General features: G+C 33.1%; 1 protein-coding gene across 6 annotated transcripts in view; it reads left to right on the top strand.

Moving 5' to 3' along the window:
- The window catches only part of GlyS (glycogen [starch] synthase), an 81963-nt gene that overhangs the window by 5035 nt on the left and 59205 nt on the right, over positions 1-17723 (top strand). For 4 of the 6 annotated variants that reach the window (XM_089078489.1, XM_089078488.1, XM_025219653.2 and 1 more), the window contains one exon: positions 1274-1458. The exons of 1 other annotated variant lie outside the window; for it this stretch is intronic. In XM_089078489.1, coding sequence (XP_088934615.1) covers positions 1274-1458 — 185 coding nt within the window. Of the gene's footprint in view, positions 1-1273; positions 1459-17723 lie in introns of those variants that run through there. One more of the 6 variants, XM_011647103.3, reaches the window with a different exon arrangement.

Below are 17723 nucleotides of genomic sequence, written 5' to 3'. Positions count from 1 at the left end.
CTATTTTTTTTCTTTTCAGTAAAATTTAAATATTTAAAATTTAAATATTTTTATTATTATTTATTTCTTGTATTGTACCTCTCGGAGCAACAAAGAAAAAATTTGGGATTCGGTCCGTCTGAAGGGTTGGAACCCACGAGGAGCGCTGGTAGGAGTACACGAAAAAGTGCAGTAACATTCACTATTCTTGTAAATGCCTTTATTTTCCTGTTATTGCAAATTATTTCTTATAATAATTATAACTTCCCGTAGATAATATATTGCGTTTCCGCACTCGCAATAAAGTATAATTTCAATCGAGACGATATGTCAGAAATTTAGAAATAAACTCCCGCGATCGGTGACTAGTCAGGAATTTTTATAATATCCGCGGTTTCGAATAACTTCGCGCTAAAGCCCTTCGGACCATATATGCAGGATAAAATGCAGCGAGCGACCTTCTTTCGCACGCTATTCAGGAATTCGCAAACTTGCATTTCCGGCATAGCGCGGACAAAGTTAAAAAATTATTCGACACGAAGACCCAGTCTGCCGATGGAAGCCTCTATTGTCTATTTGTTGAAACATATATCGGTTATAATTATCATTATTGTTATTCTTCACGCGGCACTTAAGCGTTCTTTAAAAATTATTTATCCGGTTATTGCAATAAATACCACGTGCCTTAGTGGTTGAATGGATAAGACACTCGCGCGAGCGATCCAGGTTTGATTTCTGGCTGGGGTAATATTTTTCCCAATAAAAATAATTTCCAATAATCAGGGATTAATCGATTTCAAATTGATTGTCGATTTAATAGGGAAGAGGTAAAATTTAGATTTAACTTTGAGTAGATTACGTTAAAAATTAGCGACACGTAGTTCGCGATAAGCATTGTCTTGAAATTTAGAAAAGTAAAAAATTGTTCGATACGAAAACCCAGTCTGTCAATGGAAGCCTCTATTATCTATTTGTTGAAAAATATTTAAATTTTACTAAAAAAAAAAAAAAAAAAAAAAAAAATAGAATTCTAAAAGAATAGAACTCTAAACTCTAAACTTTATCTATTATTTTTATAATTGTTGATATTCTAATAAAATTCGCGTGCACGTGATTATCGACTTAATATCGATGTTACGCGCTACTGTGACCCCGCGAATCATTGCACCGCATTATACATACCACATACATACACCACACAGACACATATACACACACCTGTGTCATGTAGTTTTGATAATTGTTTTTCTTACATAACTCTTTTTAATTGTTATATAAACATAATTTTTTTCAGTTGGTGGCATTTATACTGTAATAAGATCTAAAGCATATGTTTCAACTGAAGAAATGGGCGATCAATATTGTCTTATTGGTCCATATAAAGAACATTCAGCGCGTACTGAAGTTGAAGAAGCAGATTTTCCTCTTCATAATCCTTTGCATCAAGCAGTACAAGTTTTACGTAATCAAGGATATAAAGTAAATTTTATTTTAAATTGCAAACTTAAAATTTAAAATTGTTACTAATCCTAAATTAGTCATTAGAAACTAAATATTTTTTTGTTAATAATATATTCGGGATTGTTTTTATACTTTAAGAATAATAAGTTCATCACGAATATATGTAATCTATATGTGCGCGCTTTTTTTTTCTTTTTGACTTCTAGGTAGTATTACAATCTGACATTCAAGCATTCAGTAATAGATTGAAGGTATAAATTGACTTGCCCGCTGCGTGCCCAATGACATGTCCCTTGGTTATTGTCGTACTATGTTAATGCCCCTTTTGTTTATGCTACTACTCTATTTGGTAACAAGTCAGTAGGCACTTTAGTTTATAATGTTTCTCCTTTGCTACCATGAGATTTGAAACCAGATTATATCAGATACCAGATATTTGAATGGACATCAAGCCTGATCTTGTGGTTTTGTGCCATTTTGATTATTTTTTCTCTGACTGTAGCTATGCTTAAGTCATAATGTAACATTTCATTAGTGACATGGGACTCCATCATAATTCTTAGTATTTTGGATTGGAAATCTTTGGATCTCCATATTTGAATATTGGCTGTAATCCATAAGTCCAAACAAATTTTATAATACATTTAAGTATAATAAAATCTTACTTTTAATTGATAATTGTAATTTACGGCCAGTATTCAATACATTGTCCTCAGTTGCTGGCCTAATTGTTTACGCTTAGTGTGAATGTATTTTTCCATGTCAGTCTCTTGTCCAGGTGTATTTTCAGATATTTAGCTTCATTTGCGGGATTTCTCCATTAATATAGATGGGAGGACATGTTTTAAACTTGATGATAAATGTAACCTATATGGATTTTGCTTCACTTACCTTGATTCTCCATTTTTTTAACTATTTATCAATTGAATTTAAGCTATTCTGAAGCATTTTGGATGCTGTCACATGATCATGATGGATTGTAAGCACTGCAGTGTTATCAGCGAATGTATCCATTATTGAGCCAATTTGAGTTAGTAGATCAATTATGTATAGCAAATATAGTATTACTGTAAAATATAACTTCGGACAGAACGATTTTTTTTATTTTTCCTGCAATGTCTTCAATATTTCGCGTGCCGATCATGTGTTATGGATTAAGTTTTAAAGTTTGATTGTCTGATTTCAATTTTATACTTTTTTTAATCACTGACTATTAATCTCATTTATTATGTATTGAAAATATACGAGGTTCTTCAGTATTAGTTCGGAGCTTTTTGCACATTTTTGTATCACTTCCATTCAGTCGTGCAACTGTGCTATGGACAGCGATTCATATCTGGAATGTACAATGAGTTTCCAAAGGATTATAGCGTTAAAAATTCTTATTCAACCATACAACGGTATTATTCGAAGAGTTCGTACTGAAGATGGCTCAAATGTGAACTGAAACGTATATTTTGTAACTTTATACTAATAATTAAATCTCTCGTCACAAAACCTGCGTCTGACTCTCAATTTCCTAATTTGTCAATATTGTTATTTCCTAATTTGTAAATATAATATTGGATCAAGCACGCTTCCTTGTAGCACTTCTGCCTGGATTTTGGGTAGTTTTGTAGTGGCATTTTCATACTTAACTAGGAAGTGCCGATCACTTAGATAAGATTTGGGGAATACATAGTAGCTGTGGGGAAAGTTTAATTTTATTTTATGGAATAGCCATCATGCCAAACCTTATCGAAAGTCTGACATATCTAAAAAGATCGCCGAACAATATTTTCTTGTTTTGAACGAACTATGTATTTTTTTCTATTGTCCTATGTGCCTGATCAATTGTGCTATGTTTTCGTCTAAAACAAAATTGGTATTTCGGATTAATTGTCTCTCGTCTACCATTCGCATGAGTTACCGGAAACAGCCGCTCCAGGTCCTTGGACCGCAACCGGGAATAAGCTAATTGGTCTATATGATGTTACCTGCTCTGGACATTTGTCAGGTTTTGGTATCATTATCACCTGTGCTACTTTCCTGTGGCAGTATGTAGCTAATTTTTAATATATTATTATATAATCAAATTAGGTATTTAATACCTTCTTTCAGTAGTTTCCTTAGAAGATGACCCGTAATTAATTCATATCCAGGCGCTTTCTTCTAGTCAATTCTACGAATATCTCTCGGCACTTGTGCTGTGAATTTTTTTATAGAAAAATTAGACTGGTAAACGCTATCATAGGTACTGTTATTTACAATGTTTTCATTACTATTATCCAGTGTTTCTACAGGATTTGGTTTGAAGAAATTAGATAAATGTTTTGCGAAAGCTTCAGCCTTTTCCTTATCATTTTTGACTCAGCTGCCATCCATTTTACGTACGGGCAAAGATAACGTTTGAGATTGTCTTAGCTTTTTGGTCGCTTTCTAAAGTGAGTAATCAGTTGTTTTTGTCGCGTCAAGGCTCCTTAGATATGTTGGATATCTTTGTTTTTTTCGTCAGTCAGCATGCCTTTTTCTTTGGTAATATGATTTAGCTGTTTCTTCATCATTGGGCATCTTGTGCGTTGCTTTCTAATTTTCCCTTTTGCTTAACATTTATAGGATATTCGTAGATATTTTCATTTTCAGTGGAAGGTAGGCAAGAAGATAGGCAGGGGTGGTGCAACTCAGCAGACGTCCGACACGGGCAATTGCATGCATTCGCGCGTACGCGCGCGTGTGTGTGATAAGATGCGAGACATGTATGTGTTGCATGTATCAATACTAGCGTGTAGCTATCAGCTGATTGTATCAAGTGCCTTACGTAATCGTCCGCATCAAATAGTGAGTTGCACCGCTCCTATCTTCTGTATACGGTCCGTAATTCGCGAACTGTTTTCTCTTATAATTCAAAAACTAAGCTTTTGATAAAAATTTAGTAGAGAAAAAATCATCTTAGAATCGACTCAGGAATGTGACATTTTAAGAACAAACGATCATCCCGTATATGCAGTCTTTATAATTTGCTGGGTGGTTATCACATATACACTTGATCCACATGTCATCCGATCCTTGTACAGCTTGGAGTCAGGCACATTTGATACCTAGCCTTACGGTTGTAGAAATTCTTAGTGTGTTCATAGCGCTGACTGATTTTACTGTAGAATTTCACGGGGCTTTTTTAGGGGTTTCAAAATACACACAATAGTATAATAGTACATGCGTGACTTTATAAATTTCTTTGTTGTGAAGTTCTAACTTTAAATCTACAATAAATATAGGAAAGGGGAATTTAGTCACTCTCTGTTTAATGTTCTATATATTGACTATTGTGTGACCCATTGCTTCAATTCCAATCTTTATGTCTTCTATATTAGTTGAAGAGTGTATGTTCTTCAGACTTACTCTGTAGTTTGTTTTAGCTTACAAAGTGTGAAATTCTGTTCCTTTTAAAGCTCTTGAGAAGTCACCGCATATTAGAATCATGACGTCATAGGCGAGAAATGACACAATAAAGTTTATTGCGGTATTTTTGCAAATAAAGAGCTATTTGACTAAAATAACACCTAATATGACTTTAAGACACTTATGAAAATGGGCAGCTCCTATTCTTTCTCTTCCTGATAATCAATAAATAGCTGTAAAAGGCACGTGAATGAAGCCTATTCAGGCAGAAAACACACGATTTGATAGTTGTTGAAAGAAGTGGAAAAAATGTTTTTACAAGTAATGTCCGAAGATAATTTTAGCCGCTCATTTTAATCTGATAAGTATGAAACAAGTCACATCTGAACGATTAAGAACGTAATAACGAAAAAAGCCGCAGTAAAAAATTTTGTTTTCCGCACATCACTTATATGGATGAACAAGAACAAGGACAAGATGAACAAGAATGAATGAGCTTCTATTTTTCATTGCGACGGATGTTGCTACCGTCAACTCGGAGTATTCAAGAGCCTTAATCTTAATTCTTTGACTATTGTTGCGTACGCCTCTGTGTTTTTTGGGTCGTATCTTATCATGTTTCGCCCGCATAATTTTTATTTCGTAAGTGTTAACGCAATTGAAGTGATTCCATGAGGGGTTATATGTTGCACACTCTACTAATATTGGGAGAAGTTTGATTGGTTTAACTGAGTCTGCTGTCGCATTTTTGTTGTTATTTTCAAGGACTTTGTGCCTGTTCAATGTTAATACCAGTGCTCTCAGCCAGTATTCTTTAATTTTGATTTGTTTTAGTTATCTTATCGGTTTTCCAGAGCTATCCCTTGGTCTTTTTTTACCTTTTACAATTTTTCAAGAATGTTGCCCACTAATTGTACGTTGTTCAGCAACTGTTTGGCGTAGCTGGTTTCTTCGGATCTCACCGACCGAGTGGATTCGTTCTTTGCCTCCCGTTTCATACCTATTTAACAAAGATTGGCCTTTCCCAGCATTCTTAAGGCCTGCTTCTAAGGTGGATTGCCGGAGTTTGTACCCTGGGGTACCATCTGGGATACTTTCTTCCGTATATGTTTTACTCATTGTTCTTTGTGTTGCTAGTTTTGATTCCGGATATTTTATTTTTCTGGTACCCTATGGCAAGCTGTCGAGCGTTCTCCAATCCGCCATCTGGAGAGATGCCCGATAGGGGACTACCCCACATAGGGCGCACATATATAGGATTTGTTTTAATATTACCAAATGATTTTTTTTTGTGAGACATCCGAGAAACCTTTAACTGTCCACAAAGACATAAATATTATTTGACTAGAAATAACATGCAAGGTACGTATCCAGTGTTACCTTATTAAGAAGTTATATATGTAAATATAACACATAGTCTTTTGACAGTAATGAGTGTGACTAGTTTACTGCTAAGTCGCTAAGATTCGTTTTAGTCTTCACAGGCTAGTAGACTTATTCATTAGATTGGTCGCAAGAGTGTTAAGGTGTTAAGGTGTCAATCGATCTTGGCAATTGGTACTAATTAATAATAATAATTGGTAATTGGTGTTTCTGAATTTCTTCTTTGACACTTGGTACTTGTAACTCTTCATATAGTTTTCGTTCATCATGAATCATGGAGCGTTTATGATTAGGCATAACACTTTAGATAGAAATGCTGTATGAGTTCTATGTTGGATCTTGCTGCTGAACCCCATAGCTGTATTTCGTAAGTCCAGACTAGTTTTAAGATAGCCTTGTATAATAATAGTTTATTTTCAACAGAAAGTTTTGATCTATGTTCTATTAGCCAGTGCATTTTATAAAACTTAAGCCCGAGTTGTTTACACTTAGTGAAAATATACTTTTGCCAAATCAAACACCGATCAAAGTAAATGCCCAGATATTTAACTGAATCGGATTGTGATATCGTTTGGTCGTGGGCAAGTATCTTTTCGTGTCGTGAACGTGATATGCACGCATTTCGATTCGTTAATCTTGATTCGTCATTTTTTTAACCAGTCTTGTATTTCAATTAGATTCGCTTGTAATTACCATGAAGCAGCTGCGGGGTCATTATTAGAGGCCAATATGTGTCATCTGCAAACGTAGCATTATCGACTTGAGGCATTGTAGATTGTTAGATTAAATAGAGGATGGGGCCAAGTACACTGCCTTGAGGCATACCTGCTCTGATTTGATGCAGTTTCATTGTAACATCCTGATATTTAATCAGAAAATGCCTGTCTTCCAAGTAGGATTTGATGATTGTGTAAAAGTTTATGGGTAGATGACGCTTGATTTTATAAAGAAGATCGATGTGCCAGACTTTGTCGAATGCTTGCGTTATATCGAGAAATACGGCAGAGAATTTTTTTTTTCAAGACTATTGTTGATTTTATTGACTATCCTATGGACTTGCTCAATTGTAACATGTCGCTGCCGAAAACCAAATTGATGGGTTGGAATCAATCCCTCCCTTTCGATGATTGGTAATAATCTATTAGAAGCAATCTTTCAAAGATTTTGGATAATTGGTAATAAACTTTGATAATTGGTAATAAACTGATTGGACGATACGCCGTAACTTCCTCGGGATTCTTCTCGGGCTTGGAGATCATGATGATTTGAACCCCTTCCATTGGAGAAAGAAGAAGCTGATTCTCAAGATAGCATTATAAATTTGAGTCAAAAATTTGTATCCTATATTTGGCAGTTCTTTTAAAATTTTAGCTTATTAAGTCGTATATTATTAAGTCGTATCCAGGACTCTTTTTAGAATTTAGGTCTATTAGGATGGTCTTTTTGATTTCAGAAACACTAAATTTCTTGATAGGTGAGTCAAACTGGTAATCCATACTCAGAAGTTGATGAATCTTTTCTTCAGTAAGCGAAATTTCACTGCTGTTAGGAATAAATTTCAAGGTGAGAGGCAAAGAGCTCGGCCTTGTCTTGATTACTTTTAGCTCAATCGCCTATTGGAGATATAGGGACCTGAGGTTGTTTTAATTTTTTAGTTGCTCTCCAGAGCGAGCCTTCGGTAGCCTTAGTAGCGCTAAAATTTCTTAAATAATTCTCTATTGCTAATTCCTTTTCTTTGGTTAGTATAGCTTTTATTTCTTTGGTTACTTTAGCTTAGTTTTAAGTTCAGGAGTCCTATATTTTTGTCATTCTTCCTAAGTTTACGTTTGATTGCAATTTTGTCCTTCACTATCTGGGAACAAGAGCTCTCGTTATCATAACATACTTTTGTTAAAGTAAAACTCCAAGCTGCTTGTTGTATGCAATGGAAGTGTTTAACTGCTAGAGTAATGTCAGTTTCGGTTTTCAAAGATAGCTTTATGTTAATATTATTTTCGAAAAGAGATCTGAAACTTTCCCAGTCAGTGCTTTTATTTTATATCGTCGGAGAATTTTCTTTTTTGGAAATTTGAGTACTCAGTGATAATTACTGGAGAGTGATTAGATGACAATTCTAAACAAGACTCGGCATTCAAATATCTATTTGATATATTTTTGACAACGCATATATCGATAACATCCAGGATTTTCCTCCTGTCAGATGACCAATAAGTGGGTTCACCCGTAGAGAGACAACCTCTAAGTTCATGGATGTTGAAGTTTTGTATAGTTCGCGTCCTCTAGGTATTGTCAATCTAGATACCTTTTAAAAAAGATAAAAAATAATGCCAAGTTCACGCGTCCCTTTTCTTATTTATGTAAAAGAAAGAATTTTATACAAACATTTCTATCTACAAAAGTTTTTTTAATAATAAATTTCATGTTGGTACAAAAGATGTGATATGAAGAACTGGCGCCAACATTTAATTTAATAAAATAAAAAGAACTTTACATTGAAATACATTTTTTTTTGTAATTCATTTTTATTTGAAAAGTCGTTTCATTATTTCTATAAAAAACATAATATCAAAAATTGGCATAAACTTTTAATTATATAAAATAAAAAAGAAACTTTGCAAAAGTGAAAAAAGATGTTATCAATCCAAAATTAATATCAATTTGTAGTTGCCAAAAAAATTTTATTGAATTATTGTACTTGTGTTTATATAAAAATGCAATATAAAAGAAAATCTGATGTATAAGAAAAAAAAACGACGTACAAAAACTTGGCGCGCTCACTGGTCGCATTAAAATATGTACATACAAACTTATTGTATTATAAGCACTCTTACTGATATCTTTTTACATTAATAACGTATATATTACTTTTCAAATTATTTGTAAATAAATTTTTGTATATAATTTTTATTTATATATTTTTCTTTAACATTATATGTAAATATATAATATTAAAAAAAATTTATTAATAAATATTAAAACACGCATTTATCCTAGATAACATTCTAATAAAATAAATTCTTAAGTTTCTTGCATTATTTATGTAAAAAATGTTTCATTAATTAATAATTAATTATATATTTTACTAATTTTATTTAATTAATATTAAAAAAGAAATAAGTTTAAAAATAAAATATCTTAAAATATATTAAATTTTAACGCAAACTGTTTTCTATTTGTCTGCCACATAATTCAGTGTTATTATTAAAAGTAGTATTATTATTAGTATTGTTGACGTGTTATTCTTGTTGACGTGTTATTCTAAACACGTTATTTGCGATAAATATCATCACATGCCTCGGTAGTCGAAAGGATAAGATGCCTGCCCGGTAAACAGGAGATCCAGGTTCGATTCCTGGCTGAGGTGGTATTTTTTCGCAAAATAATTACGAGTTTTCACGACTGGTTCGTGGTCGGGCCCCGCCGTGACGCACACCCTCCCTTCTTATTCGGGGGCTCGAGCCATGCTTGATGCAATCTCTCCTGTCGTGCTCCAGGAGGATTATTTGTATATTTGCCAATGGCGTTGGAGGGTGTCGTCGCTGCAGTCCGACCTGCATCCATCGAGAGAATAGGACCATCATCTCTCTGGAGTACCGGTCGTGGGGATTCGAAAGAATACATGTATATATGTATATTGTAATATATATATATATATATATATATATATATATGTATCATTGTATTGTTGACGTGTTATTCTAAACATGTTATTTGCGATAAATATCATCACATGTCTCGGTAGTCGAAAGGATAAGATGCCTGCCCGGTAAGCAGGAGATCCAGGTTCGATTCCTGGCTGAGGTGGTATTTTTTCGCAAAATAATTACGAGTTTTCACGACTGGTTCGTGGTCGGGCCCCGCCGTGACGCACACCCTCCCTTCTTATTTGGGGCGCGCCAAGTTTTTGTACGTTTTTTTTTCTTACATAGATTTTTTTTTATATTGTATTTTATATAAATACAAGTATAATACAATAATTCAATAAAATTTTTTTGGCAACTACAAATTGACATTAATTTTGGATTGATAACATCTTTTTTCATCTTTGCAAAGTTTCTTTTTTATTTTATATAATTAAAAGTTTGTGCCAATTTTTGATATCATGTTTTTTATAGAAATAATGAAACGACTTTTCAAATAAAAATGAACTATAAAAAAAAATATATTTCAATGTAAAGTTCTTTTTATTTTATTAAATTAGAAGTTGACGCCAGTTCTTCATATCACATCTTTTGTACTACCAATATGAAATTTATTATTAAAAAGACTTTTATAAATGGAAATGTTTGTCGAAAATTCTTTCTTTTACATAAATAAGAAAATGGGCGCGTGAACTTGGCATTATTTTTTACCTTTTTTAAAAGGAATTTTATTAAGATATATCACTCATTTTTTTAGTAACATATAATAATATCTATTATTTAGCATATTTGAAACATTTTTATACTTTATATATACTAGAAAAAACAATCAGTCATTATTTTTTAATAATCTTTTGTAAAAAAAAATTTATATACATTTTTTGCTCCTCTAGGCTATTTTTTCTTGTTAATTTGCGCATCATCAATGTCTATCCATTCATTAGACATTTAATTAATGGTTCCTAAAGTGCAAATATATTTATCAATCTTTTCTTTCAATAAATTAACAGAAACAAAATCTTCGTGTACAGGAGGTAATTGAAAAAGATCTTCAAATAAAAGAATTTGTTTTTGACCAAACCAGCCATCATTGCATTCAGTAGTGTCATATATTTTGGATAATCGAAGATGTATGTATATACATTAAAATTTAATTAGATATCATTGATATTTCATCTATTATAAAAAGTATAACATTATTTAAATCTGCTCGTAGAACTTTCAATACATGATTAGATAATTGTTTATATTTAGGAGTATGAGGAATATAAGCATTCAACAGGTAATTGGAACAATCTGTGAATTGTCAAACCATCTATATTAAATGCTGCAATACCTATAAGTGCTACTACAGCAGTTTTTTTATTAAGATTTTGTTTTATCCAACATTTATTAGTAATTAGAAAACTTTTATTATCTTAATTAGAAAACTTTTATTATCTTAATTAGAAAACTTTTTCCAGTACTTTTTCCACCTTTATCGCTAACATATAATCCTAATACTGATTTATTTAATTTAATAGTGCTAATAACTCTATCAAATATTCTCTTTTGATCCGTGTTTAATTTTTGTATGTTTGTATGTTATGTTTATTGATGTATATGTTTATTCAGCTTCAAGACGTAATAAAAAAAAATAAAATTGATTCTAATTCTATTTCTATTTCTATTTCTATTATTCTATTTCTTCAATGTATTATATATTACAATATTACTTACTATTATATATGATACACGTTATATCTTCTTTTCTTTTTTTATTAATCAATACGTACACTTTCACATGAAGGACATCTGCAGCGCTCATTTTTTTTATTTGATATGTCTTTGACATATCAAATAAAAAAAATGAGCGCTGCAAGAGCTGTCATACAGAGATGTTCATTAGCGCCTCTTGCGACAGAAAAAGGAGAGTCACGGTCGATGACTAGGACGTTTCTTAAATTTTCCAATTTGAACTTGCGTCATGATTGCGTCACGATTGCGATATCTCAGTTTGTAGAACACGGAGAAAAAAAATCAAAACACTTTTCTTATATAACTTGATACTCAGCTATCGATTAAGCGTAGTTAAAACTTAATCGATGCAGTCATTGCTGAGATATGAAAATGTAGACCGAGTTCATCCTGGGGTCTTGCACAAATAGAGCCACGCGTCTCGCCGCCGTTCTACGCGAACTTCACTGCGCGTGAACTTGGCGTCGAAACACCACCTGTGTTTCTTGATCCTCTTTACGGGTGTTTAGCGTTAAAGTCTCCGCCCGCTATGAATCGATGTTCTAATGTCTAAAAGAATTGTGAAAACTGGTTTTCCTTTATGGTATCTTTCGGAGGACAATATAGCTAAGATTGTGATCGGATCGTCCCCGTTCTGTATTACCACGTTGGTGGCTTGGATATGATTATACTGAACTTTGTCTGTTTTATAGTATTTAATGTTATTCTTGATGATAACAATTATATGCTCCGTGAGCTGTACCATCAGGGTGCATAGTGTGATATATAAAGTAATTATATATCTTCAGAAAGTTTTTTCCAGTGAAATGGGTTTTTGAGATAAGCATGATATCTATGAGAGCGGTTTGAAAAATCCGCAAAGTCAGAAAGATAGCACCACTGATGTGCATCGAGGTTATTTTCAGTTAGTAGCATCTCTTGGAAGAACACACGTTTCAGCCAGATTGATCTATTTCTTTGTATTTGGCGTTTGTCTGAATCGAGAAAGTCGAGTGATTTCTGAAAAATGGATGAAAGAGAATTTCGTGTGTTGATCAAGCATTACTTTATGAAAGGCAAATCGCATCAGGAAACTAAAAAGAATCTTGATAAACATTATGATGAATCTGCACTTTCGATTAGAACAGTTTATAAATGGTTTCAAACGTTTCAGAGTAGCCTTATGAGTACAAGTGACGCTGAACTTTCTGGATGCTTGTTGCGGCTACTATTCCAGAAATCATTAATAAAATCCATGATATGATAATGGATGATAGAAGAATTAAGATGCGTGAGATTGCTAGTGTTATGGGCATCTCAAATAAATAGGTACATAATATTTTGCATCAACATTTGGTGCATATGAAAAAGTTATCTGCAAGATAGGTGCGGCGATCACTCACAATTGACCAAAAACGAAATCGTGTGAAGGAATGTTTGCAGCGGTTCCAGCGGAATTCACAGGACTTTAGGCGTCGTTTCGTCACTATGAACGAAACATGGATACATCACTACACATCTGAGACCAAAGAATAGTCCAAACAATGGGTTGCCAGTGGGGAATTTGCACCAAAGAAGGCGAAGACCATTCCTTCGGCCGGGAAGATTATAGTGAATGTCTTTTGGGATTCGTAAGGAATAATATTCATCGATTATATGGAAAATGGTAAAACTATTACAGGTGAATATTATTTATTGAATTGTTTGAAAACCGAGCTGCAAGAAAAACGTCTATAATTGAATCACAAGAAAGGCTTTTTCCATCACGACAACGCACCAGCTCACTTCTCCGGAATTGTGGCCACAAAATTGATAGAGTTATGGTTCCAATTCGTCCCACATTCCCCCTATTCTCCAGATTTGGCTCTCTCGGATTATTACTTATTCCTCAATGCGAAGAAATGGCTAGCAGGAAGGAAATTTCATTCAAAGGAGGAGGTGATTGCAGAAACAAATGCCTATTTTGCACAGTTGGACCAATCATATTATTCGGAAGGGATCAACAAACTGGAGCAGCATTGGACGAAGTGTATAAACCTAAAAGAAGACTACATTGAAAAAAGGTTTAAAAATTAAATAGTTTTCATTTTTGCACGGACTTTTCAAACCACCCTCGTATTTTGTAAGTTGTAATAAAAGTTTCTTGTCTATGTTGAGATAAGTCGTTGACGTTCCAGATGGCTATTTTATACCGCTCGTATGTTATTTTATTTTAGCGACAAACGTTGTTAATAGGTTAACAATCCATCATATGCTCATTTGTTCCATGAGATCCTTTATCATACTTTTGAGTTCAGCGGTATCATTTGCTTGATGGAGATTGCTAGGTTGGAGTTCATTGGTCGATTGATGTTGCCGCGATCCTTGTGCTAACGCTTGAGCATATGAGGTCTTAGTATGCAGAGGGCTAATTGATTGCCGAAGTTGAGGTACCCTCGTCTTTTCTTAATTAATGATTTTTAAACACGTTTTTTTTTGTAAAAAAATGTTTTCGACAAAAAACATTTGTATAACTTTTATGAGAGGATAATGTAAGAATCTTGACTTATTATTTATTATTGCTGAAATTATCAGAATCATATGAAAATATGGAGCTCTTTTAAATAAAATAAATAAAATCTTATCATTTTTTTATTTTATTATTTTATTTATTTTTATATCTAATGTAAAGTAATGTTTTTTTATAATCTTTTTAAATTTTCTATTTTAGTCCAGATATTTTATAATTAAAGATATTAATTGTTGTTAATTGTTATGAATTTTTTTACATTGAATTTTTGAAAAATTATTAAAAATAGAAATTTTTAGAAAATATGTTTACCTTAAGAAATTCAAACTTTGTTATTTATTTAATCTTTAATGATATTGTAAGTAAAAATTATAATTTTTCTCTTTAGTTTTGTCAAAATTGTGTACAGGAATTTTTTTTTATTATTTGTTTTATTATTATTGGACATAGATTTTCAGGTTTTAATATTATTTGAGAATGTTTAATAATAATTTGTTAATTAACTTTATTCTTAAAATTTCTGTTTATAAAATAAGTAAATTCGCGACTACATATAGTCAGACAAAATTTAAGCGTTATTACATTTAATAACGCTACACATAAAATTTTACCTGACCATATATATTAGCCACGAATTTACTTATTATCTGATTGACACGCTAATTTAAATGTATTTAATCTATCTGAAACCAATAGAAATTATTGATATGATTATTAAATGTAACAAATTTACAAATTTACAATTTGAAAATGCTAGAAGAAACTGCCCATAAATATATAATCGATACCAATTTCCGATACATCATATAATATATTAATAAACAATAATAAGAAATTCCTCGGCCAGTCTTGGTTGCTAAATCTTAATATGAAATTCAAGTAATTATATTACTAACTATCTGCCACTTAGTTTTAGTCATAGACATATGAAATATATAGACCGAGCTTTAGTACAAGGAGTAACTGATATTTGCGGTAAGGGGGCACTCGTCTGATCTCGATTATTTTTGTAAGTTCTCTAATATATTCGGCTTCTCGTGACTGTCATATTGTAATTAGTGATTCTTAAACTAACTGTGATACATAAAAATATTTTAAACTAATTAATAATGAAACATGCTGCTTTTGTTATTTTATATAAAATATTTTCTGTTGTTTTTTAAGACGAAATAGTTTTTGTAACTTATATATATATTTTTTTTTTATTAAATAAACTAAATGGCACGTAATTGTAATATAATTATTTAAATTTATTTTATATTAGGAGAGATTTAGCAATCAAGACCCTGCTTGCCAAAGAATTGACTATGTTTCTCATTGTTGTTTATTAACATGTACTCAGCTTATATCAGTGTATAATTTATAATATATTAAGTATTATTAATTTATAATATATTAAGTATTGTACTCCGGAACTGGGCTGCAACGTTATTAGAGATAGTCGGGTTCGCCAAGCCTAAGGAGTTAGAACTTCGAACAGATCAAAAAGATGTAGGGATCCTCTTGAAAGCACTGACACACTTTTCTTCAAAACTGATTGATTTATTTTAACAAAGGCACAAACTGATAATGTTACAACTGCTATATTTTTCACATACGATTAAACATCGTCGAGTGGCTCGGCACGTCTCGTGGTACTCTGGCGACCGACGATCGGGTATGGACGACACTTGAGATACTGATTTGATATTGTGGCTCGCGTGAATTTAGCGACGGATTTCGGTAATATCTCGCGCGACTTCTTAGGATTTATGATTTTGACTCCGAACGACTCCGCGCATGACTCCGCTTATATAGAAATAATCGATGCCTGATCAGCATTCTGATCGGTAAATTAAGGAATTTGCTGATCGACTTTTTTCGCAATCGTTTTATACGACGCGTTCCTGCGGTCTTTCGAAAGATCGCAGCTTTTGCTGGTTTGCGCTTCTTTCGAAAGACTTCTTGAATTTGCTGTTGCCATACGGATTGCTAATATGTCTGATTGTAGATGTGGCTATTATCTTAAGAATATTAAGTGTAATCTTAAGAAATATTAATAAATTTATGTGAAAGAGAGAGAGAGAGAGAGAGAGAGAGAGAGAGAGAGAGAGAGAGAGAGGAGGAGGAGGAGGAGGAGGAAGAGGAGGAGGAGGAGAGAGAGAGAGAGAGAGAGAGAGAGAGAGAGAGAGAGAGAGAGAGAGAGAGAGAGAGAGAGAGAGAGAGAAGAGCGGGAGGATGAAAAGTAGGGAGGAGGGCGAGAAAAGAGAGAGACAGAATTTGTATATATAATAAAAATTCTTTTTTCTCTTAAAAATATATCTTCATATTCTTAAAATTTGTAAAAAATATCAGAAAGTAAGATATTTGTTCAATGGATCACATAAAAGTGTAAAATAATTCTTGAAATAATGGTACACTATCAGAAATCAAATCACTAGATCTAGTTGTTTCTGATAGCTGAGCAGTGATCATTATTTCAAGAATTATTTTACACGTGATCTATTGGATAGATATCTTACTTTCTGGTATTTTCTACAAGTTTTAAAAATATCATGATTTGAAAATATCATGAAAAACATTTTTATGAAAATATTTTTAATGGGAAAGTACAAAACAAAGCTGTGCGACAACAACGCAACAAACTTTTTGCATGCTATTTCTTGCTTGTGACATCACATAACCTATGTCACGTCGCGAGAAAACCGAATCTTAAGTTTTCTTCAGTTACAAATTAAATGACATACATTATAGACATACATTATAGACATTTATTACAGATATCAGGAGACACGGTAATGTCTCGGATGTTAAGTCACTCGGATCTCAATAATGGCTAAACTGATCAAGTTCTAAGTAGGCTTGATCGACTTGCATAATAAAAATATTTTTATTTTCTTGCTACGTGCCCTACAAGCAGAGATATTGCTACGCAAAGTCCGATTTTTACGTCCGGAAATTTTTACTTTAAGAAACGTCGTCGTCATTATCGTCGTCGCCTTTGTACGATTGCAATGTCTGTCGCGAGATGTCATTACTAGTCTTATTGATCTAGCGGATCATCAGACTGATAAGTCAGGGTCATTGTATTGGGTCTATGCATAATTTTGTAGCGAAAATCGAGTAAATTTCAAACGCAAAATATTTAACAAAAACGATTTTAATCAACTAAATATGTTCCATTCTGTTCAATGACTTTCTGCCATCTCTCCACAAGCTCCATTTCTCCCTCTTTCATAGAAATCCTGAGATTTTTGGGCAAAGAAGTCACCCAAGTAGTTTTTAAGGACATCCAGGGAACTAAAGGTTTTGTTATTCAAATTGTTCTATAGCGCCCGGAACAAGTGATAGTCTGAAGGTGCAAGGTCCGGACTATACGGTGGGTGCACCAAAACATCCCATCCAAGCCGTAATAATTTTTGTCGGGTTATCAGAGAACCGTGTGGTCTAGCGTTGTCCTGGTGGAACACAACGCCCTTTCTGTTCGCCAATTCGGGCCGTTTCGATTGCTCGTTTTAATTTGGCCAGTTGTGAGCAGTACTTGGTCGAATCAATTGTTTTGTTAGGTGGTAGCCATTCATAACAGACAATTCCTTTCTAATCCCACTAGATACTGAGTATGATCTTCTTCGGGTGTAATCCAGCCTTTGCGACCGTCTGAGCAGCCTCTGAGCGCT

The sequence above is a fragment of the Pogonomyrmex barbatus genome, unplaced genomic scaffold (assembly GCF_055798465.1).
Source record: "Pogonomyrmex barbatus isolate J1 unplaced genomic scaffold, ASM5579846v1 scaffold23, whole genome shotgun sequence".
NCBI lineage: Eukaryota > Metazoa > Arthropoda > Insecta > Hymenoptera > Formicidae > Pogonomyrmex > Pogonomyrmex barbatus.
The sequence above is the reverse complement of the archived record's forward strand: the minus strand, read 5'-3'. Positions and strand labels throughout refer to the sequence as shown.